At 39.4% G+C, this 23,161-nt stretch overlaps 1 protein-coding gene across 3 annotated transcripts in view; it reads left to right on the top strand.

Annotated features, from left to right (window-relative positions):
• The window catches only part of LOC132815107 (intermembrane lipid transfer protein VPS13B-like), a 945,713-nt gene that overhangs the window by 640,671 nt on the left and 281,881 nt on the right, over positions 1–23,161 (top strand). For all 3 annotated transcript variants that reach the window (XM_060823876.1, XM_060823877.1, XM_060823875.1), the window contains exon 30: positions 3,723–3,834. In XM_060823876.1, coding sequence (XP_060679859.1) covers positions 3,723–3,834 — 112 coding nt within the window. The remainder of the gene's footprint in view (positions 1–3,722; positions 3,835–23,161) is intronic.

Genomic DNA, 23,161 nt, shown 5'->3' with positions numbered 1-23,161 from the left:
ATACCATGTTGGATACTGTTGGGTGGGGGCATTTCTGTGGCTGTGGGTGAGATGGTGTGTTGCTTCCTTGGTGCCACGGTCAAGAATGTCTCGGAGGAAAGTATTAGCTGCAGTCAGATCAGTGGCACCATGACTGGCCTGTTGTACAACAGGGAGGGTCCATGAGTAGTTGTGCTAGTAAGATGAGAAATAGGAAGATAACATAGTTAAATGCATGGCTAAAGAACTGGTATAGGAGGGTGGGATATGAATATCTAGATCATTGGGATCTCTTCCCAAGGCATGTGGAAAGGACGGGTTACACTTATTTGGGCACCAAAATGCTGACACAGAGGTTTGCTGGTGCCACTCAGGAGGGTTTAAAGTAATGTGGCTGGGCTGTCGGAACCAGAACGGTGGATCAGCATGTGAAGTGTTGAAGAGAGGGAATAAGTTAAGAAAGAAAAGAAGAAAGAACAGACAGGACCATGTTAATGAACAAGGTGGGATTAGCTGTCTAATGTGTATTTATTTTAATGTAAGAAGTATAACAGATAAGGCAGATGATCTTACAAACCTGGATAATTTTGTGGGACTGCGATGGGGTAGCCGTTACAGAAACTTGGTTGAGAGAAGGGCCGGACTGGCAGCTCAACATTCCAAGGTTTAGATGTTTCAGGTGTGACAGAGAGGGATGTAAAACGGATGGAGGAGTTGTAGTACTGATTAAAGAGAATATCACAGCTGTAGTAAGACAGGATGCCTTGGAGGGCTGATCCACATAGGCCATATGGGTTGAACCTAGAAATAAGAAAGATGCAATCATTATGATGGGGTTACACTATAGGCCTCTCAATAGCCAGTGATAGATGGAGCTGAAAATGTGTTGCTGGGAAAATGCAGCAGGTCAGGCAGCATCCAAGGAACAGGAGATTCGACGTTTTGGGCATAAGCCCTTCTTCAGGAATCTATTCCTGAAGAAGGGCTTATGCCCGAAACGTGGAATCTCCTGTTCCTTGGATGCTGCCTGACCTGCTGCACTTTTCCAGCAACCCATTTTCAGCTCTGATCTCCAGCATCTGCATACCTCACTTTCTCCTCAGTGATAGATGGAGGACCAGATATGTATGCAGATCGTCAAAAGTTGTAAAACAACATGGTGTGGTAGTGGGTGATATTAATTTCTGCAATATTGACTGGGATTCCCCATTTTTCTGGGGCTTGAATGAGGCAGAATTTGTGAGGTATATCCAGGAGAGATCCTTGAAATAATATGAAGACCGTCCAACTAAGGAAGGGACCATAATTGACCAAGTATTGGGAAATGATTCTGGCCAGGTAATTAAAGTTTCAGTGGGTTGAGCATCTTGGGAACAGTGATCAAAATTCTGTAAGTTTTAAGCTAGATTTGAAGTAGGGTAAGACTAGTTCTCGTGCAAAAGTGCTAAACTGGAGGATGACTAATTACGAGAGTATGAGGCAGGTACTGAAAAAATTGGATTGGAGATGGCAGTTCGAAAGCCAGCTAACCAGAGTTCAAGATCTGCATGTTCCTGTGAGGATGAAAGATAAGGATTATAAAGATTTGGGAACCTTGGATAATGAGAAATGTAAGTTTATTTAAAATGAAAAAGGAAGCACATGAAAATTTTAGGAAACAGAAATCAAATAGACAGGTGTATAAAAGAAAGCAGAAAATTACCTTTTTTTAAAAAAAACAAGTAATGAGTGATAGGGGTTACAAAATGTCCTTGACAAGTAAGTATAAGAAGAATCCCATGGCATTTTTCAATATATTAGGAGCATGAGGGTAATTCAGGAAAGATAGGTCAAGGACAGAGAGAGAATTTACATGTGGAACCACAGGAAGTGGTTGAGGTCTTTAATGAGTACTTCACATTAGTATTCACCAAGGAGAAAGACAGATGATGGTAAGTTTAGATAGGGGTCTGTAGATAATTGAAGACATGTCAATATTAAGGAGGAGGAAGTATGGGCATTTTGGAAACTATTAAGGTAGGTAAGTTACCAGTGCCTGATGCAATCTATCCCAGGATAGTGAAGGAAGCAAGGGAGGAGATTACTGGGGCATGACAGCAATCTTTGTATCATCTTTAGCCACAGGCAATGGCCCAGAAGACTGGAGACAACCCCACATTTATGTTGATCAAAATGCAACAGGGATAATCCAGTAAATTATAGGCTGGTGAGCCTTACGTCATGAGAAGGGAAATTATTGGAGAAGATTCTAATGGACAGAGTTTACTTTCACTTGGAGAAGAATGGACTGATTTGGGGTAGTCAGCATGGCTTTGTGCAAGGGAGGACTGGCCTCACAAACCTGTTTGAGCTTTTTGAGGAAGTCATAAAGATGATTGATGAGAGCAAGGCGGTGGATGTTGTCTACGTGGACTTTACTAAAGCATTTGACTAGGTCCCTCATGGTAGGCTGGTCCAGAAGATCAAATTTCTTTGAATTTATGGTGAATTGGCTATTTGGATACAAAATTTGCTTGGCTGTAGAAGACAGAACGTAGTTGTGGAGGGGTGCTTGACTGAATGGAGGTCTGTGACTAGTGGTATTTCACAATAATCAGTATTGGGACCTCTGTTTGTCTTTTATATTAATGATTTAAATGAAAATGTTGGTGGTTTGATGAGTAAATTTGCAAATGACACAAAAATTGGTGGATTGTAGATAGTGAGGAAAGATATCAAAGGATGTAGCAGCGAGTTGGGTGAGAAATGCCAAATGGAGTTTACAAGTGTGAGGTGATGCATTTTGGGAGGTCAAGAGGGAAGTGTACTGTAAATGGCTAGACCTTAGGAGCCTTGATATACAGAGGGATCTTGGGGTTCAAGTCCATGGCTCCCTGAAAGTGACAACACAAGTAGTTAAGGTGGTAAAGAAAGCCTTCACCTGTCAGGGCATTGAATATAACATTTGGCAAGTCATGTTGCAACTGTATAAGATATTGGTCAGGTCATATTTGGAATTCTGTGCACACTTCTGGTGGCCAACTACGAAGGATTTACCAGGATGTTACCTAGACTGGAGTGTAGTAGTTTATAAGCAGAGGTTAGATAAACTTAGGTTGTTTTTGCAAGAGCATCGAAGACTAGGGGTGAGTGTATCCAAATATGTAAAATTATGAGAGATGTCAATAGGATGAATAATTGTAGTCTCTTTCCCAGGGTGGAAATGTCAAATTCTAAGGGGCATAGGTTGAAGGTGAGAGGTGAAAAGTTTGAAGGAATGTGCAAAGCAAGTTTTTCACACAGAGGGTAGTAGATATCTGGAATGCGCTGCCAGGGAAGGTGGTACAAGCAGATACGATAACAAAATTTAAGAGACATGTAGACAGACACATGAAGAGGCAGAAAATAGATGGATACAGAACATGTGTAAGCAAATGGGATTAGTTTAGAATGGCATCATAGTGGGCACAGATATGGTGTGTTGAAGGATCTGTTCCTGTTCTATGTTCCATGTTCTAATAAGCAGGACAGCTCTATATTTTCAGTAATATACTCTTCAGCTTACTTTTAATATATGTATTTCCCAAAGTTAAGTATTAATTTTGTGTTATGTGATCAAATAATGAGCAGTCTTAATTGACAGAGCAACTTTATTGTTTTATATGCAGCATTGAGGTCATAACAACATGCCCATTGCTTCTGTAAGGCTGAGTTGCATTCAAATTTACAATTCTGTTATGTACATTTTCTCATTTGAAATGCAGGAGCTGTACAGATGAAAGAAGATACTTTGGTTCTTAAGGTTGGCTCAGTGTGCATGGCTCCACAGGCTGATAACCCCCTTGGAAGGACTGTTCTGAGAAAGGACATTTACCAGTAAGTAAATCCGACAGGAACCACTGTTTGCAAGTTTCTTTTTGAAGTTTGAACCTTTAAGTTTCATTGTATACATACCCTGAATATCGTATTCTACAAAATTGACTTTGGCCGCTTGCCTCATTCACTCAGCCAGAAAGAAATGCAAATTCTGTATCATCCAATATACTGTCTTACCTCCAAAATTGCAAACAGTGCAATTATTGCAAAAACAAGTTTTTTCTGGATTTTAAAGTTAAAATCTCGCCCCACTATAACTTTGTCTTCCTCTCTCGGGAAGAATAGTTGGGGAATAATGCAGAGATCTCTTTTAACCCTAATGAAGGAGTGGATTCCTTTTCCAACACCCTCACTAGATTTACCAGTTTTTTCTTGTTGTGTTTGTCCAAACGCATACCAGAGCTTCTAATCACTAAAGCTGTTTTGCAGTGATGCTCCAGTCGGATTGCAAGTTTAACTTGTAGCTTATAGTCTTTTCTACGGTATTTATTTTCTTGGTGATTTATTTTGCCAATTCTCTGCCTTCACTTCCTTTCAGAAGACACTGACCTCACTAACTTTGTTTCAACTGCTTGTTAGATGTAAAATTGGAAGAAATGACACCAATTTCAGAATCTATTCTGCACCTGAAAAATCAGGCATCTCTGATGCAGTTTAGAGTTAGCAATTTATCAGGTCTCCCGTATACATGTGTTGCACCCTCTAAGTTAAACAAATGGTTTGGTCCATATCACCATTTGATAATGGGCCTGCTCCACTCGGGAAATTCATTCAGACTTAAAGTTTGAATGTGGCAACCTTCTGACCGTGGAGGAAGTGAACACTGCAGATACTGGAGATCAGAGTCAAAAGGTGTGGCATGGAAAAGCACAGCAGTTCAGGCAGCATCCAAGGAGCAGGAGCTGACGTTTTGGGCATATACCCTTCATCAGGAATGTGGGGAGGGAGGGGGCTGAGAGATAAATAGGAGGGTATGGGTGGGGTTTGGGAAAGGTAGCTGGGAAAGTGATAGGTAGATGCAGGTGGGGGTTGATGGTGATAGGTTGGAGGGTCGGGTGGAGCAGATAGATGGGAAGGAAGATGGCCAGGTAAGACACTTCAAGAAGGTGGTGCTGAGTTGGAGGGTTGGATCTGGGATGAGGTGGGGGGGGAGGGGTGATTAGGAAACTACTGAAGTCAATGCTGATGCCGTGTGGTTGGAGAGTCTGAAGGCAGAAGATGAGGCAATATTCCTCCAGTCTTCAAGTGGTTTGGACTTGGACTTGGAATGAGAAGGTGAGTTGGAGTGGTTGGCCGCAGGGCGGTGGCCTTGCCTACTTGGCTAAGCATTCTAAGTTATTGAAGAGACTTTGATTGTAAAACTTAAATATTTGCAACAAAGATCTCAGTTGCAAAGGATTTAAACAATGAGTTGTTTTTTAAATCAACCAATGGAACTCAATGTGACCAAAGGCTTACATTCTTAGGTGATATAAAAGGATAAATACTTAGGATGTACATCTTTTATTTTGTTTAAATCACGCTGAAGCTGCAGAGTTTAGCACATGTACTAAAAAATTACTGAAAGCTTGTTTCAGATTTGTAATGCTTGTCAGAGTAAACAAGTGAAACAGTATAATTTTGCAGAAAAAACCCGAATTGAGTGATTGCAGAGGTTTCATGACACAAGCTAACTTCAATGGAAATCCTTTTCAGATTTCTTTTCTTGCACTCAAAGTGAAATTGTAGTTAAGTATGAAAATATAATTTCATCACAATAATAGTTTCATGGGGTTTACTTCAGAAAGAAAAAATCACATTTCACTATTTATTCAAAGACAGGTGTAGGACAATTTTTTTCTTGAAGTGTATGGGCAGCAAACCTCTTGAATGAAATATTTGCATGAATACATTTTCTGTAAACATTCCCTGCTCTGGCCAATGTTTGCTTTTGTAAGCCATACAGATCACATGTTGGTGGATGAAGGTAAATATTGGACGTAAAAGATGGAAGTTACTCTGAATTTGACAGAGCCAGCAGCATTACATAAACCCGTTTCCCCCACTTTCAAAAACTAATTTAGCATGATTCAGTTGGGGAAAAATGAACTGACAGCTTTGAGCTTCAACAAGTGTCTCAAGTATCTAATTATCATGTGGATCAGATGGTACCAATATGTTAGATATGAAGGTTTGCCACAGGTAATATAGTACTGCCGAAGGAATGTTTGCAAAAGCCACTTGAAAGCTTCAGTAAAGTTAAAACTTTTTAAATGTTAAGTGGTAATGATTTAGCCATGTAGATGCATTTGAAATATTAGACCAATAAATAAACAGTGTTATGTTCCTGTTTCCATACCAAGAAGTAAAGCACAGCAACCACCTCAGTTGAACCTGAACAGAATCAATGGTAATGAAATAAAATCCAATTTAACAGGAAAAGTTTTCCATGTCGTTAAAAAAAAACTTGTTCTCTGTCGTGTAACGTATCATGGTATAATATTGTTGTATAATATCAAATCCTACTTCATATATAATTGGTTAATCTGAATTTTATACCATCATCCGAACCTCTGGGAACTGTTGAATAGCATTTATTGGACACAGCAGCAGTGAAAGCAATTTATAATATAGCAATGTGTAATCTCACACTCAAAGTTTCCAAGAATTGGCTTAACAAACCAGTACCTCCCACCATTTGAATAGCTTAAAAAACAGATCTCATGTTCTTTTCAGAATGCAGAGTGATACCTCATTAACTGAATTGGGTCACATGCAAACATGGTTAAGACATTGATGGCGTTTATTTCCATATCTCACTAGTTGTCATTCAGATGCAACTTTGTGGTTATTTGGGATCACATTCCCTGTCATTCATCCAGCAAAACAAATTGTTAATCTACAGCTCCTGTATGAATAGTGTTTTTATAGCTGTCAATTCACTTCAAGATTTTGGAGAAGGTTTGTAGCTCAGGTTGTGGATCAGGTTGTCAGTTTAATCGCTGAGCTTGTGGATTTGTTCTCAGACATTTCGTCACCTGCTAGATAACATCATCATTGAACCTCCAGTGAAGCGTTGGTGACTTGTCCCGCTTGCTATTTATGGGTCTCGGTTTGTTGTGGGGCTGATATTATTTCTGGTTCTGTTCCTGAGAGGATGATGAATGGGGTCCAAATCTATATGTTTGTTAGTGTAGTTCTGGTTTCAGTCCCTAACATTTCTGCTCAGTTGTCAAAACAAAAACATTGACTGTAATAAAAACTTGCATTTATATACTCCCTTTAACAAAAACATCCATGCAAACACACTTCACATGACTGTTATCCATAAAATTAAAATAAGTGAGCCACATCAGGAAGAATTAGGACAGGTGAACCAAAGCCTTATTTGAAGATGTGTACTAACATGTTGAAAAAGTGGTAGAGAGATTTAGCAATGGATTTAGAATATTGGATCTCGACAGCTAAAAGCACAATCACCAATAAAATCCTAAGAAATGGGAGCAGAATTAATCATATGATCCCCAAACTTGCCTTACAGTTCAGTAAGATCATGCTTTAACTTTATTGATTCTTCTTTCTTTGCCTTTTCCCATTATCACTTGCATTTACTCTCAAAATCCTATTAACCTCAGACTTAAATATACCTAATGTGTTAAAAAAGAAAGTTCTCTCAACTTTTTAGTTTATTCTTCTATGGAATACGAATCGATTCTTAATTGCATTTGGTAAACACAAATTACTGCGGATGCTGGAATCTGAAACCAAAAGAGAAAATGCTGGAAAATCTCAGCAGGTCTGGCAGCACCTGTAAGGAGAGAAAAGAGCTGACGTTTCAAGTCTAACTGAACCTTTTTACTTAATTACATTTGGGTCGGGTGGTCTCTTGGCCTGTTCAGAGGGCAATTGAGAGTCAGCCACATTACTGTGGATCTGGAGTCATATGTAGGCCAGACCAGGTAGGGATGGCAGTTTCTTCCCTAAAGGCCAGTCCTGAAACCAGGTAGCTTTTTCCAAAAATTGGCAACAGCTCCATAATCACTATTGGACCTTTAATTCCGGATTTTGTGTATTGTATTCAGCTTCTGCCCTCTGCCACAGTGGGGTTCAAAAGTCAGTCCCCAGAACAATACATACTTGCTCTCTGGATTGATACAGTGATAATAGCACGTGGCCATTGCCAACCGCTGTGAAGGAGGTGATAATGTGAGGAGAGAAAATAAGTAGCACAGATGTATTTAAAAGTCTGCACAGTTGAACAACTTTCTGCAGCTTGTGATTCATTCTATCCATTTGAGTGCGCCGAGAGATGAAATGGATGCACTTTTTTCTATGACTGTTTACAGGGGCCTACCATAATTTAGGATTGTTCTGCTGTTGGATTTGTTTGGTCAAATCAGCAATTAGAAGAGAAACATTGTATATGCTATGCTTCCTACCCTCATCAAAGCAAATTCTTATTTGTTTAACAATTTCATCAAAGCTTGCCTTCAAGCAATAGAATAAAAATTTGAAATGCTAAATGTGGAAATACATCAACAACAAGCTGATATACACCGCAGCACGGTGGCACAGTGGTTAGCACTGCTGCCTCACAGCGCCAGGGACCTGGGTTCAATTCCCACCTCAGGCGACTGACTGTGTGGAGTTTGTACGTTCTCCCCGTGTCTGCGTGGGTTTCCTCCGGGTGCTCCGGTTTCCTCCCACAGTCCAGAAATGTGCGGGTCAGGTGAATTGGCCATGCTAAATTTCCCATAGTGTTAGGTAAGGGGTATAGGTAGGGGTATGGGTGGGTTGCGCTTCGGCGGGTCGCTGTGGACTTGTTGGGCCGAAGGGCCTGTTTCCACACTGTAAGTAATCTAATATGTAGCGTACCTATGGAGCTGACTGTTATAAAAATCCATCTGCTTCATTAATGTTATTCAGAAAAAGGAATTTATCATTTTTATCTCATTTGCTCTACACCAGTTTTGAATGCCAGCCCCATATTAACATGGTTCATATTTATATAAAAACAGGCAATTCTAGAAACACTCAGCAGGTCAGCACAAGTGAAGCGACAGAATTAGTGGGTAGGAGTTTGAGTGTCAATTTCAAGTAGAAATCTCATCTGTTTTTACATAAGGAGGGAGTTCTGCATTTCTGAGAGGAGATTTGGATTAGGGGTCCTTCAGAAATGCAGAATGTACTTCTATTCTGAAAGTTCTCTTGTAATGACAGCTAGTTTGACAGCTGCTGTGATGTTAGGATGCTGGGAGAGGAGGGTGCCAGCTGGATCGAGGGTAGGATGCCAGGTAAATAAGGTGCCACTAAGATAGGATGCCAGTTGGGTAATACCAAGTAGAAAGGGCAATGATGCCAAATAGGTAGGGTGCAGAATGGCAAGGGGCCAGTTTAGTGTCGGTTGGGAGGTGAGTGGGAGAAATCAGGTCCAGGGGTGTGTGGGTGAGAAGTCATAGAGTCATAGAGATGTACAGCATGGAAACAGACCCTTGGGTCCAACCCGTCCATGCCGACTAGATATCCCAACCCAATCTAGTCCCACCTGCCAGCACCCGGTCCATTTCCCTCCAAACCATTCCTATTCATATACCCGTCCAAATGCCTCTTAAATGTTGCAATTGTTCCAGCCTCCACCACATCCTCTGGCAGCTCATTCCATATACAGACCACACTCTGCGTGAAAAGGTTGCCCCTTAGATCTCTTTCATATCTCTCCCCTCTCACCATAAACCTATGCCCTCAAGTTCTGGACTCCCCCACTCCAGGGAAAAGACTTTGTCTATTTATCCTATCCATGCCCCTCGTAATTTTGTAAACCTCTACAAGATCACCTCTAAAGTGTCATAGGTGTTGTGTTGGATGAAGTGTGCAGCACTGGAATGAGGGGAAGGAGGTTCAGGTGCAGAGCTGCAAATGAGGAAGTGCATCCAGTGGCAGATGAAGGGCACACCGTGACCAGCAGTGGGGGAAAAGGGTTGGAGACTGAGCAGGGGATGGGGCAGGGGTGGCTGTGTGTGGAGCATGTGTCGTGGGCGTTGAGTCAGGGTCTGGGGGAGCTGTAGTTACAGATGCATTCTATTCCCCAAAACTCATTTGGAGTTACTGCCATCAATCTAATCCTCAGAAAGAGATTCTGTTTACTTTCTAACCTGACTACTGACTCACCGCCTACCTCTTCTCTCCAAAGACTTCAGTGAGTTGCTGCTAAATTATTGCAGATTTTTGTCTACACCAACTGTTCAAGTTGTGATCACCTTTTTCTAACTTTTCTTGAGTAAAATCCTGAATAAAACTTTTTGAACTTGATGACATTGTATCTAAAATTTAATGTGATTCCATGTTCAGATCTTTTTGTGTTTGTGGGCTTGTGCTGCATCTATGGTAATACTTTGGAAACGTCCAGTGTAGAATTTGCTTTTAAATTCATTTTATGAGTTACATATGAGACTTTTACACTGGCCCAAAAATTATCAATTATATTAGTTTTGGATCTAAAAAAGTATCATGCTAAGATGTGGATTACCCAGTGGGTGGCTGAGTTGGTTATACGCAGTTTATACAGAGTTAAAAAAATGTTTTGATTGCCTGCAACAATGTGGATTGATTTCCCTTTTGACGTAGAATCCCTGAGTAACTTGCCAGGATATTGAGAAAGGAGTAAGTGAGGACTGCAAATCCTGGAGACCAGAGTTGAGAGTGTGCTGCTGGAAAAGCCCAGCAGGTCAGGCAGCATCCGAGGAGCCAGAGAATTGACATTTCGAGCAGAAGGCTATATCAGGAATGTGACTTGTGAGCCAAACGGGTGGAGAGATAAATGGGATTTGGGGGTATTGGGGATGGGGGGTGCTGGGGAGAAGGTTGATGGAGGTGGGGGTAAAGGTGATTGGTCAGAGAGAGGAGGGTGGAGCAAATAGGTGGGAAGGAAGATGGACAGGTAGGACACGTCGTGAGGCCGGTCCCAAGTTAGAATGTTGTCTCTGGGATAAGGTGGAGGGAGGGGAAATGAGGAAACTGGTGAAATCCACATTGATCCCGTGTGGTTGGAGGGTCCCAAAGCGGAAGGTGAGGCATTCTTCTTGAGAAAGTGCAAGCCAATTGAAAGAAAGAAATTCTGCACCTTTCAGAATGACAGGATATCTCATAAGTGCTTTATAATCAATGAAATAACTTTGAAGTATCCTGACAGTTGTAATGCTAATTTGTGTCCAGCAAGCGTCCATAATCCTATGATAACCAGATCAATTACTTTTGTAATGCTGATTGAGGAATCAACATTGGCCAAGATATTGAGCACACATCCCCTGCTGCTCTTTCAAATAGCTCCATAAGATCAATATCAAACTGAGAGAGTAAACAGGGCCTCAACTTCACATCTAATTCAAAAGATATCATATCCAGCAGTGTGGTACTCCCTCAGTACTGAAGAAACAGTTTTGTTTTTTTTTTGTTTTCATGCTCAATTCCTCTAGTGGTACTTGAAACTACACCTTCAGACTCAGATGAGTGTTACCAACTGAGCCATATCTGATATGGTGAATTTGATACCTCATTTGAAGAATTTACATAGACATGACAGACCAAATGTACTAAATTGCTATGTAAAGATACAAAAGAAAGAAGATCAATAATTATTAATGTAACAATTACAGCAAATTGCGTATAGTGCTTGCTAACTACTTTGCTATTGGTCTGGAGATACATATGAGTCAGACCAAATAAGAATGGTAGATTTCCTACTTTAAAGGATACTAGTGAGCCCGAATACTCCAGCATGACCAAAAGCGATGGGTGGATTTGACATGGCTAACACGACTACCACAAAATGAAGAAAAATGCTGTGCAGTAAATGATATTGAGAAATCACTTGTACAGAATGTTAGAAGTAAATATGTTTTACACACATATAATTTGGAATAAAATGCCAAAAATTTATCTTTAAAAAGTATAACCATTTTAAAAAGTGATATTCAGAAGTTTGATGTGGTATCCAAAAAGATCTGGTGTTTTTATTTTTAACAAGATTTGTTTGATATTTCAAAAGTTTCACATTAATAATCCAGTCCATTTTAACTTTTAAATTGGTATGGAGCATATCATTAAGTATTTGCAAATTGCGAGGAGGCCCCTTATATCTGAAAATACAGATATCAAGTTTAAAGTGTAATTAATTTGAGCCATTAATAGATGACACGAGTGGAGAAAGCTGCAGCAGATAAATTTCAATGCATTTAACTATTCCATTTTGGGACATAAAAGATTTTTTTTCAGATGGTGAAAGGGTAGGAAGGGTGGAATTTAGAAATCTAAATTTTCATTAAGAATTAGTGGTCAGATATGTAAAAAATCATAAAAGCTGATGGAATGTCAGTCTTTATATTTAAAGGGTTAGATTTGAAAAGGGCAGGTGTTTTACTATGGTTCTGCAAAGCTTTGGTTAGACAACATCTGGACGTTGTATATGGTTCTGGAAGTGCAGTACAGATTTACCAGGAAGTTATTTGGAGTGCCACAATGATTAAATTATATGGAGATGATCTAAAGTGAAGAGGTGCTTTAATGCTATTTTTAGGATTTTGATAGGAAAAAAAAGTGGAGACTTTTCTAAAATTGATTTAAGAGATTTAACAATGTTCCTGATGAAGGGCTTTTGCCTGAAACATCAACTCTCCTGCTCCTCGGATGCTGCCTGCCCTGCAGTGCTTTTCCTGCACCACAATGTCGACTCTAATCTCTAGCACCACACTCTCGACTCTAATCTCCAGCATCTGCAGTCCTCACTTTCACCATTTAGGAACATTCAGCCTCTGTTGAACCCACTCTGTTGGCATCTCTCTGCATTGTAAAGCAACCACCCAACCAACTGAGCTGTAGCTTATGAATAATGCTGAGCCAAATCTAAAAGTTAAAAGTCAGACGACACCAAGTTATAGTCCAACAGGTTTATTTGAAATCACAAGCTTTTGGAGCCTTGCTCCAAAAAGTGACATAAGAGAGGAGTACACAAGCACAGAGTTATAGTTCTGCACCTGTCTGCTTCTTGTTCACTTCACTTGACAAAGGGGCAAAAACTTGTTATCAAATAAATTTGTTTGACAATAGCCTGTTCGACCTGGTGTCGTCTGCCTTCTGACCTTGTCACCCCAGTCCAACACCAGCAACTCCACATCAAATTTAAAAATGCAAACTTCAGTCAAAAAGATTAAAACTTTTGAGATCATTAGCAATAATTACATTGTAAACAAATAAAGTTGCATGTCCAAACCCAGCACTTCATTTTACATATTCAACTGTAAAATATATGTCGATTGAACTTTTGTCCGAGAAAAGTTCTCCTGGAAATAACAAAGATGTGACATTTGATTTATAGTCTTGTTAATTCATTCTTTTGGCTTCTGAATAGAGATGCATCTGTTACTTCAAAGCTGACCTCCTTAAATGTATTTTAAATGAGTTAAAGATGGCCAAATATTCAGAACCAATTCATGCCTGTCCTCGCCCCCAAGAATTGAAATATTTAAAATTATTTAATTTGTAGTTTCCATTATTTACTGTTCCACTTTCAGATTGATGTTATTGTTGCACAATGCTATAATAGGTATGCTGAGGTTACTTTTGTTTTAATTGAAATATGTGTTACATTGCTGGGACTCTTCAGAAACTGAATATGGTAGTGTAATCTTTCCTTAAAACACATGTCTCCACCTTCCGCTACTTGAAGTCTACCTCTTCTGCCAAGTGTTGGGTCACCTATCCTGAATTCTACTTCCTTGACTTGGTGAAAATTCCCTGATTATTCTCCTGTGGAGTTCTTTGGGATGCTTTATTATGACAAACATGCAATGTAAATATCAGGGGTAAAAAATGAGGTCTGCAGATGCTGGAGATCACAGCTGAAAATGTGTTGCTGGTTAAAGCACAGCAGGTTAGGCAGCATCCAAGGAATAGGAAATTCGATGAAGGGCTTATGCCCGAAACGTCGAATTTCCTATTCATTGGATGCTGCCTAACTTGCTGTGCTTTAACCAGCAACACATTTTCACCAATGCAAATATCAGTCAGTAAGGCAAAAATTACCCTGATCTCTTACCATGTAACTGGTGGGAGTATCCAATTTTGGATCTTGGCATAGAACATGATTGACACTGGGCCACCCTTTGTTCAATACTAAGGGAACCAGGGCATGATATCTGAGGGTGACCAGTATAATCGGGCTGTAGCCCAGAGAATTTTATTTTCCCACGGTGATGTGAAATGACATTTCTTCATGAACCTTGGTAAATCCAATATTGCACCTGTAAGCCATTCTGAGTTAGAGGACTTCAAAGTCAGCTGCAATGCCAGCACCCCTTGTAGTTGAGGTAGGAGCGTTGATTTGCAATGTGAAACCAAAGGGAAATATTGCATTTGTATTGCACTTTTCACAATCACAAAGCAGCTCCCATCCAATGAAGAGTTTCTCTTCGAAAGTTTTGTGTTAGGATGTGAACTAATTATTCCAGAAGAAATCTGCATTTGTTGCTGCTTTCTTCCTCATTTGATTTGGAATTGCTTAACAGTGGCTGCACTCCTCCTGTGTTAGCTGTTTTTGAGTTTGAGACCATTTCCATTTAATGCATTATTCTTTCCATATTTTGAGTAACAAAATGAGAGCTGGAATGAATGCTAAAGTAAGTCGTCTCTGATATCTTTGAATCCGCAGATGTGCGTGATTTCTAGCAAGTGTAACTTAACAAGTTTTTTTACTGCATTTTTCCTCTCATTTTCACAGCAGTTAAACAATCAACAGGACTGTCTCCTGGATTTTACTGTAAATCTGTGTTTCCCACCCAATAGCTTTCGAGAGAGTCCCATACACAATAAAATACTAAAAGATCTTTCTTGACATTGCTCAAGACATATGCTTTTTAATAAGGACAAGAATGTATCATTTTGCTGGTAAAAAAAGAGTTCTGTATTCCTTTAAGGCCACAATGCTTGATTAATAAGCCAGAATTGGCTGAACTTATTCACCGTTTGGTTAGTGAGGGAATGTTGCTGAATTGAAAGTGCTCGTAAATATAAAACTGTTGGCCAGAGGCACCCAGAATGGGAAGTGTCTGCCATTCTCTTTTTAAAAATGTAATTGCTAAGGTCACTCAAAGGGCACAGCATTCAGGCTCTTGTATCTGTATTTTTAAAAAACAAATATTCACGGATCCCCTGATCAGTGGTTGCAGTGGTCATAACCAGATATTTTAGGACAATAATGATGCTAATGTTACATAATGTCTACCTAGCGATGTGAGTTACTTTTTTACTGTAACTATACAAGAAATAAAACTTTAATTGTACTTTGCAAATTAAATTCCATGAGCAATTCTTTGTAAACTGTAAGTGGGAGGTCTCGGTTATAGTCATGCTTGTTTAACTTGGTGTTTAGCTTTAATTCATTCCATTTTTAAAAAGCTCCAGGAACACAGGAAAGATGGTGTACACATTTAATTGATCCAGGCTGGGTCCCTGGTATTTGGCAACACTGATTTCAGAGACCCCTGCCGGCAAGTTTACAGGAGGGAGAATCTTGTAAAATTTTGCAGAAAATTCTGCTGCACACTCTGACCTAGCTGCAGTTTGATTGGTCTGTGTGAAACTTTAGGTATCCCCAATGAAATGCTTTCAGTAGCTAAATAGTTGTCCTGCAATTTTTAGGCCAGCGGGAGGAGTTCAGAGATAGAAGGGAAGCCCAGCAATGTGGACTGCTAGCACCTCAGGTGTGAATGGGCACCTTCCTCACAGATCCCATGTCCCAAATCTCATCTATTCACCATATCCATCCCCCCATGATTTTATAAACCTCTGTGAGATTACCGCTTAGCCTTTGATGCTGCAAGGAAAATATCACCGGCCTATTCAGCCTCTCCCGATAGATCCAGCACACCAACACTTGCAACATTCTTGTAAATCTTTTCTGAACCCTTTCACGTTTCACAACATCCTTCCTATAGCAGGAAGACTGGAATTGCACACAGTACAGCTGCACCATGACCTCCCAACTCTTGTACTCAGTACACTGACTAATGAAGACAAGCATACCAAACGCCTTCTTCACTAATCTATCTACCTCTAACTCCAGGAACTATGAACCTGCATTCCAAGGTGTTGTTGTTCAGCAGCATTCCCCAGAACCTTACCATTATGCATCTAAGTCCTACCCTAATTTGCCCTTCCAAAATGTAGCACCTCACATTTATCTAAATTAAACTCCATTTGCCCCGCCTCGGCCATTAGCCCATCTGATCAAGTTCCATTTGTACTCTGAAGTAACCTTCGCTGTCCACTGCATCTCCAATCTTAGTGTCACCTGCAAACTTACTAACCATACTTCCCATGTTCACATGCAAATCATTGAAAGAAATGATGCAAAGCAGTGGATCCAACACGGATCCTTGTAGCATACTGCTGGTCATAGGCCTCCAGTGTAAAAGGCAACCCTCCACCACCACCTATCTTCTACTTTTGAGCCACTTCTGTATCTAAATAGCTAGTTCTCCCTTTATTCCATGTGATCTAATCTTGCTAACCAGTCTACCATGAGGAGCTTAGGAGACATGAGAAACTGGGAGATACTAATGTCTCCTTCTGTAAAGCCATGCCGACTCTCTCCTAACCTGTCACTGTTTTCCAACTGCTCTGATATAATGGACTCTATCATTATTCCCACTATTGATGTCAGGCTGACTGGTCTGTAATTCTTTATTTTCTGTTTGTATTCGTTTTAAATGGTGGGGTCACATAGTTACTCTCCAATCCTTAAAAACTTCCAGAGTCTGTGGAATCTTGAAAGCTGACCAGCAATGAATCCACTATTTCTAGAGTCACTTCCTTAAGTGTTGTGGAATGTGGATTTTTAGGCTCTGGAGATTTATCAGCCTTTATTTCCATCAGCTTCCCACCACCATTTCCCTACCAGTACTGATGTCATTCACTTTATCCCTCTTTCCAGACCCTGTGTTCTCCAGAATGATTGGGACATCATTGTGTCTTTTGTGAAGACAGAACCAAAGTATGCATTTATTTGGTCTTCACTGCTCTTTGGAACAGTGATGAAAGTTCCAGTTCAGGACTCAAAGCACCTAGGATCACTTGGAAATTGCTTGATGATTTTGTATATTCTACTTTTGTGATTTTAGATGTAGCTTCCAAAGGAATGATGGTCTTAGTAACTTCATAAGTTACTTCAAGATGGGGAAACATGCATTGAGTAGTTGGCTACTGATAGACTCAGATATCATTGAATTGTATAACGTTACATTTCTCTGTACTAAATTTCAGTTCCAGGTATTAGCCCATTTGATTAAAATGAAAATTCCACTCTGTGTTCTTCAATTGACTGAAATAGTAACTCATCACTCAGTCATTTCATTGAAATGTATGTGAATTTTCACTCATTGAAATCCAATCAGCAACTTGTGCACTTTCTTGGAAAGTTGTTGGCAAGGCGTTGAAACTTCAGTTAGCATCATCTATGGAGCTGTTGTATTTAACAATGAATGTTACCATGAGGATAATATTATCTGATCATATTGCTCATATTTGTAGCAGACTCTTGAAACTGACCAATATTGTTGACAATAAATATTGCCAGAAACAACTTCACAGAATATGTACTGGAATTAGGTTTTTCGAACAGGATTTATTTTGTACCATATTGTACTATGTTTATTAAGATTGTAGGAATTACAGCCCAAAGGCTGTTACTTTTTCAAGTATTTAGCTAGCTCCTGTTTAAATTTGTTTTCAGTCTCTGACTAGTAGCCATTTTGATTGAAAATACTTGTCCTTTCCTCACCCATTTGTTCTCCATGACCGTCATTTCCAATTGATACTTAGGTCCCTCTCTGCCTTTAAGAGCTTTATTTGAACCCATCTCTTCAACCAAGTCTTCGGTCACACCATTAAAATTTCCTTTTTTGACGAGGCTTTTGTTTAGATCTGACAAAATGCCCATGAATCGTCGTGAGACATTTCTCTATACAGGCAGGTTGTTGTCAGCTTGTAAGCTGTAGCTAGATTTCTAGTATTCTGACCTTGGCTTCTGAAGAGTGTGGCTTCATCTCCCAGTGGGGAGACTTGAGCACAAACAGTTGAGCTGACTGTTCTTTACTGAGCAAATGTTACATTGTTAGAAGTGCAATCAGCTTCATGAAACATGATATCATCGCACCATCTTCTTTCTCAGGGGCTGGTAAAAGATTAATGGGGGCACTACTTCAAAGAAATGAAGAGTATTATCCCCATTTTTCTGGTTAGTATTTTACCTAGTAAACAAACTTCACCAAAACATGTCATCTGGTCATAATCGCATTGCTGTTTGTGGAATTTTGCTGTGTGTAAATTGGCTGCTGCTTTTCCTGTAATGATGCAGTGAATATACTTCAAAATTCATTGGCTGTAAAGCATTTGGTTGTGGTTGTGAAAGGTGCTATATAGATGCATGCCTTTTCAATTATTGAATTATTTCAATTATTCAATTACACTTTATTTTTAAGTGATACCATTTACATTTGAGCCAGCTTGTGTGATATGTCAATAAGGATGACTGAAGTGCAGCGTGAAAGCTACTTCATTTTCTATATTTTGTATGTAAACAAATAAAACTTCTGGCATTTATGGAAGCTGAGGCTTGAGTGAAGAAGAAAATATTTTGACTATATTTAGCTGAACTGGTCTGTTTTGAAATCAAATATGTCTCCAACTCGTTCACCCAGACCAGATTAGCTCTTCCTAGAATGTTCATGGTCAACTTTTCTGTAATGCCCTGGGAAGCTGCTTACTTGACAAGCTGCAAGGTTTTTGTTCATACAACCTAAAATGTATCTAAAATCAAAATAATCTCCGATAGGTGTTGCTAATAATATTATCATTAGATATAGGTCGAATGTTTACTGTTTGAAGTTCAGTTTGAACTTGTTAGTATATTTATGTTTCACTGATCAGTTCCCCATCATTTCTTTGTCACAGAAATATTCTGTCTGAATAACATAAGGGATTACTTTTCTAAATGCTGCTAAAACTGTAAAATAAACCATATAGGTGAAAGAGGTCTTTTTTTTGTTATAAACCAGGTATGTGGGATATATTTCTTGATTTTTAAAGGAGGTACTGTGTATGCTGAAAAGGAATTTTTAGTAGTGTAAATTTATTAGCTGTTCCACCCAATAAATCTGTCTATAACACAAAGCATCGCCAAGCAACAAAACTTCCTAAAGGGCCAAAAGAATAATAAATTTATTTGTGGTAAATTCACTGTGTCTCACTAGTTATAGGTCCAGGGTAATTAAGCCTCACATTCATCTGGGACAACCAGCTGGTCTTTTTAACATTTGGATGAAACAAGGGGATGTAAATAAGTTGAAATAATCTACAAAGCCTCTGTTGATGGTAAATATGTGCAAAACTCTCAGTTCTTAATTCCTACTTATTACATTAAAATGACAAAATAAGTGTTGACAATTAAATTGCACCCCATCTGTAAATGAGACCAATTAATTGGTCTGAGGAACACTATCACTCATCATTAAGAGGACTATTTAAGTTTTTGGCTTCTGAATTCTGCAGAACATTTGCGAATTTGAGTCTGCCAGCTGTTGCTGGTATTCCCAAAGAGACTATTAGCCATGTCAGAGGTTCTGAGACTGTACAGTTATTAGAAAAGTGGGTGAGTGGGAGTTGGGAGGGGGTTAGTGGGGAATGGTATGTTTTGTGAACAGTTTCTCTGAGAAACTGCATGGACCCTTGGGATCTATTAGTACCAACAATGCTTATAATAACATCACTTACGTTGTAAGATCTATTTTTAAAGATGTTCCAATTTGTTGATGGTTTTATCTTTGTTCAGATTGTAACAGCTGAAACTTTTATTTGCAGAAAATAATATCTATTTTATCAGGGACTTGTGTTGGCAATGATGATCATGAATAAATATTTGAAAGCTGTTAAGAGTGATGTAAACAAGAGCAAGGAGGCTTTTTTAAAATTTAGTTAGGACAATAGTTCAGCCTCAGCTATATCCAAATCTTGGTGTGGCATTTTAGGAAGACTAATGAGAGAGCAGAAAAGATTCAGGGATGGGGAATTTCAGTTATGAGGATAGATTAGATAATTTAGGATATATTCCTTTGAGGAAGGAAAAGTCAGAAGAGACGCGATAGAGATATTCGGAACTGTGCAAGTCTGGACAGAGTAGGTATGACAAAACTTCCCAATTGTGAAGATTTCGAAGTCAAGGGACTTGAGGTTTAAAATAATTGGTAAAAGATGTAATAAGTAACATAAGGAAAAGCTTTTTCACGCAGCAAGTGGTTGAAGTATGGGGTTGCACTGCCAGGGAGTGAAATGGTGGCAGATTCAATTGGAACTTTCAAAAGGGAATTGGATTGTTATCTAAAAAGGAGAAATGTGCGAGGTCACAGGGAGAAAGCAGGTGATTGACATCAAATGAATTGCTCATTCTGAGAGTTTGTGCAGACAAAATGAGCTGAACAACAACTTTCTCTGCTGTAATAATGAAGTGATTCTGGATCAACATTCTGACACTTTTACACTGCTCATAAAACTGTCCAGTAGCGTATAATTTGATTAAATATTTCTCCCGAACATTGTGAATGTGAAAGACCTTGTGAATGTGTCCTGATTATTATGCTGGGAATGGATGTATATTCAGAATCATTTGGTGAGGATAGTGAACAGGTTTTGTCAGCTAAGTTCACTTCACTGTTGATAAAACTTACAGTACTTTAACTTTTAAATATAGAGATCTGTATTAATTACAAAGACTGGTGTGGAATTCAAGGTGACTTAGAGTTTCATAAAATGATACAGCATGATATGTATAGTTTTGCTGAAACTATTCAGTCAGGTTGCACTTTCACTGTAATGTTGTAAAATATTTTGATGCAAATATTTTTTGAATTAATGTGGAATTTGCTTCTGCCACTCTTTCAGACAAGATCACTTAAGACAACAATTCCACTTAAATTCTGATTCTATTGCTGGGTAACTTTAAGTCTATGCTGTGTGTACTACAAGTTTCTCCTCATTTACTCATTCATGATTTTAAACACCACTATCAAAGCTCCTCTCTAGACTATTGCTTGACGGAGAACAACTTTAGGTTTCCCAGTGTCTCCAAGAACTGAAGACCTCATCCCTGCTTTCAGTCTGATCACTTTAGCACACTCCCTTAAAGCCTTCATATCCTTTTTAAAGGCTCACAGAATTGAACATATTTTGCCTGCTGAGGTTTAAACAGTGCTTTTTAAAGTTTTAATAGGGCAATACATCTGCCAATAAGTTCTCACAATGTTACACTTCGATGAATGAGGCTTGTCAGCACAGTAAGTTTATAATTACTGCTGGGAAACCTCTGGCCCCAAAAAATAAGTGTTATATTTCTGGAATATCTGATTTTTTTTATCCTAGTTATAATGTCACATATATTTGACATTTTTAACATTTCTTAATCATATTTCAGTTTCTGCTTTAATCTTATGCAATTGCTCCAGTCTTTATTTCCCTTTTCCATTAAGCGAAGGATAACTAGTGCTTTTAACTTCTTGGCCGACTGTGAAAATGCTTCATTGTTATTGGCTGCTTACCCTGTTTGATAATATCCCGGTAAGCCAGATGCCTAGAGGTTCCCTTGACTCAACACTAGATTCAAACTAAAGTTGAGCAATTGAAATTCCATACCACAGAGAGGTCAACTCTAGAACTCTGTGGGAAGCTAGAGAAGTGATTGCTGGGCCTCTTGCTGAGATATTTGTATCACCGATAGTCACAGGTGAGGTGCTGGAAGACTAGAGGTTGGCTAACATGGTGCCACTGTTTAAGAGTGGTAAGGACAAGCCAGGAAACTACAGACCAGTGAGCCTGACATCGGTAGTGGGCAAGTTGTTGGAGGGAATCCTGAGGAACAGGATGTACATGTATTTGGAAAGGAGAGGACTGATTAGGGATACTTAACATGGCTTTGTGCTTGGGAAATCATGTCTCTCAAACTTGATTGAGTTTTTTGAAGAAGTAACAAGGAGCATTGATGAGGGCAGAGTGGTAAATGAGACCTATATGGACTTCAGTAAGACATTCGACAAGTTTCACCATGGGAGACTGGTGAGCAAGGTTGAATCTCGTGGAATACAGGGAGAACTCGCGATTTGGATACAGAACTGGCTCAAAGGTAGAAGACAGAGGGTGGTGGTGGTGGAGGGTTGTTTTTCAGACTGGAGGCCTGTGATCAGTGGAGTGCCACAAGGATCGATGCTGGGCCCTCTACTTTTTGTCATTTATATAAATGATTTGGATGTGAGCATAAGAGGTATAGTTAGTAAGTTTGCAGGTGACACCAAAATTGGAAGTGTAGTGGACAGCGAAGAGGGTTACCTCAGATTACAATGGGATCTTGACCCGATGGGCCAATGGGCTGAGAAGTGGCAGATGGAGTTTATTTCAGATAAATGCGAGATGCTACATTTTGGGAAATGAGTGTCTTTTTTGCTGAACAAGAAAATCAGATCATTAATTTGCGAGGCTTTTTTTAATTCAATTCACTTCTCCATATGCCTGCCATTATATATTTATTTGAATTGCGTCCACATTTGTTTTATACTAACTTTGTTTTGAAATCTAGGTATTTCTATTTACCTTGATGCTCCTACAGCATTAGTAGCATAAATTGTTGTAGGTGTTTGTCAGGCTCGTCTATGGGCTTGGCTGCTGAAGGTGTGGCATTCCATGGTGGAGTGAGGGAAATGTGACATGCACTAAAGTCTAGAATTGTCAGAAGTTGTCGAGCTGGAGAAGGTTGTAGAGATAGGGGCTAGGGTGTTGAAAACACAGAGATTTGAATGCGAGGATGAGAATGTTAAGATAAATGACTGGAAGCAGCGTCTTTGCAAGTACTTAACCATTAGATGAACCTACTCTCGAGCATGTTTGGGCTACACACCATCCCCTCGCAACAGTCAGTCAGTAAACGTGCTCTATCCAAGCTCCTGTGAGGAGTGGACACTCACTGGAGGACTAGCACTCATATGCGGAATGTTGAAAAAGGAAAGCATAAATCATTATAAGAATGTAAAAACTACTGGCTAATTTAGGATTCTGAAAATCAGCATTGGGTGAAGCTGTATCTTAGGGGTAAGTGGATTAATGGTTTTGGTATAGCGAGCACCAGAAGTAGTAACAGTGAAGCGATGGTTTCCAGATGTCTGACTGCCTTAAAGCCCTTGTTTTCACTCACCTTCCTCCCAGCCTGGAGTGTGATCCATAAGTAGAAAATTAAGGGGTGAAGGTGAAATTGTTTGTA

Source organism: Hemiscyllium ocellatum, chromosome 4, assembly GCF_020745735.1.
Source record: "Hemiscyllium ocellatum isolate sHemOce1 chromosome 4, sHemOce1.pat.X.cur, whole genome shotgun sequence".
In the NCBI taxonomy this organism is placed as follows: Eukaryota; Metazoa; Chordata; class Chondrichthyes; order Orectolobiformes; family Hemiscylliidae; genus Hemiscyllium; species Hemiscyllium ocellatum.
This window is presented reverse-complemented; position numbering and strand designations above follow the sequence as displayed.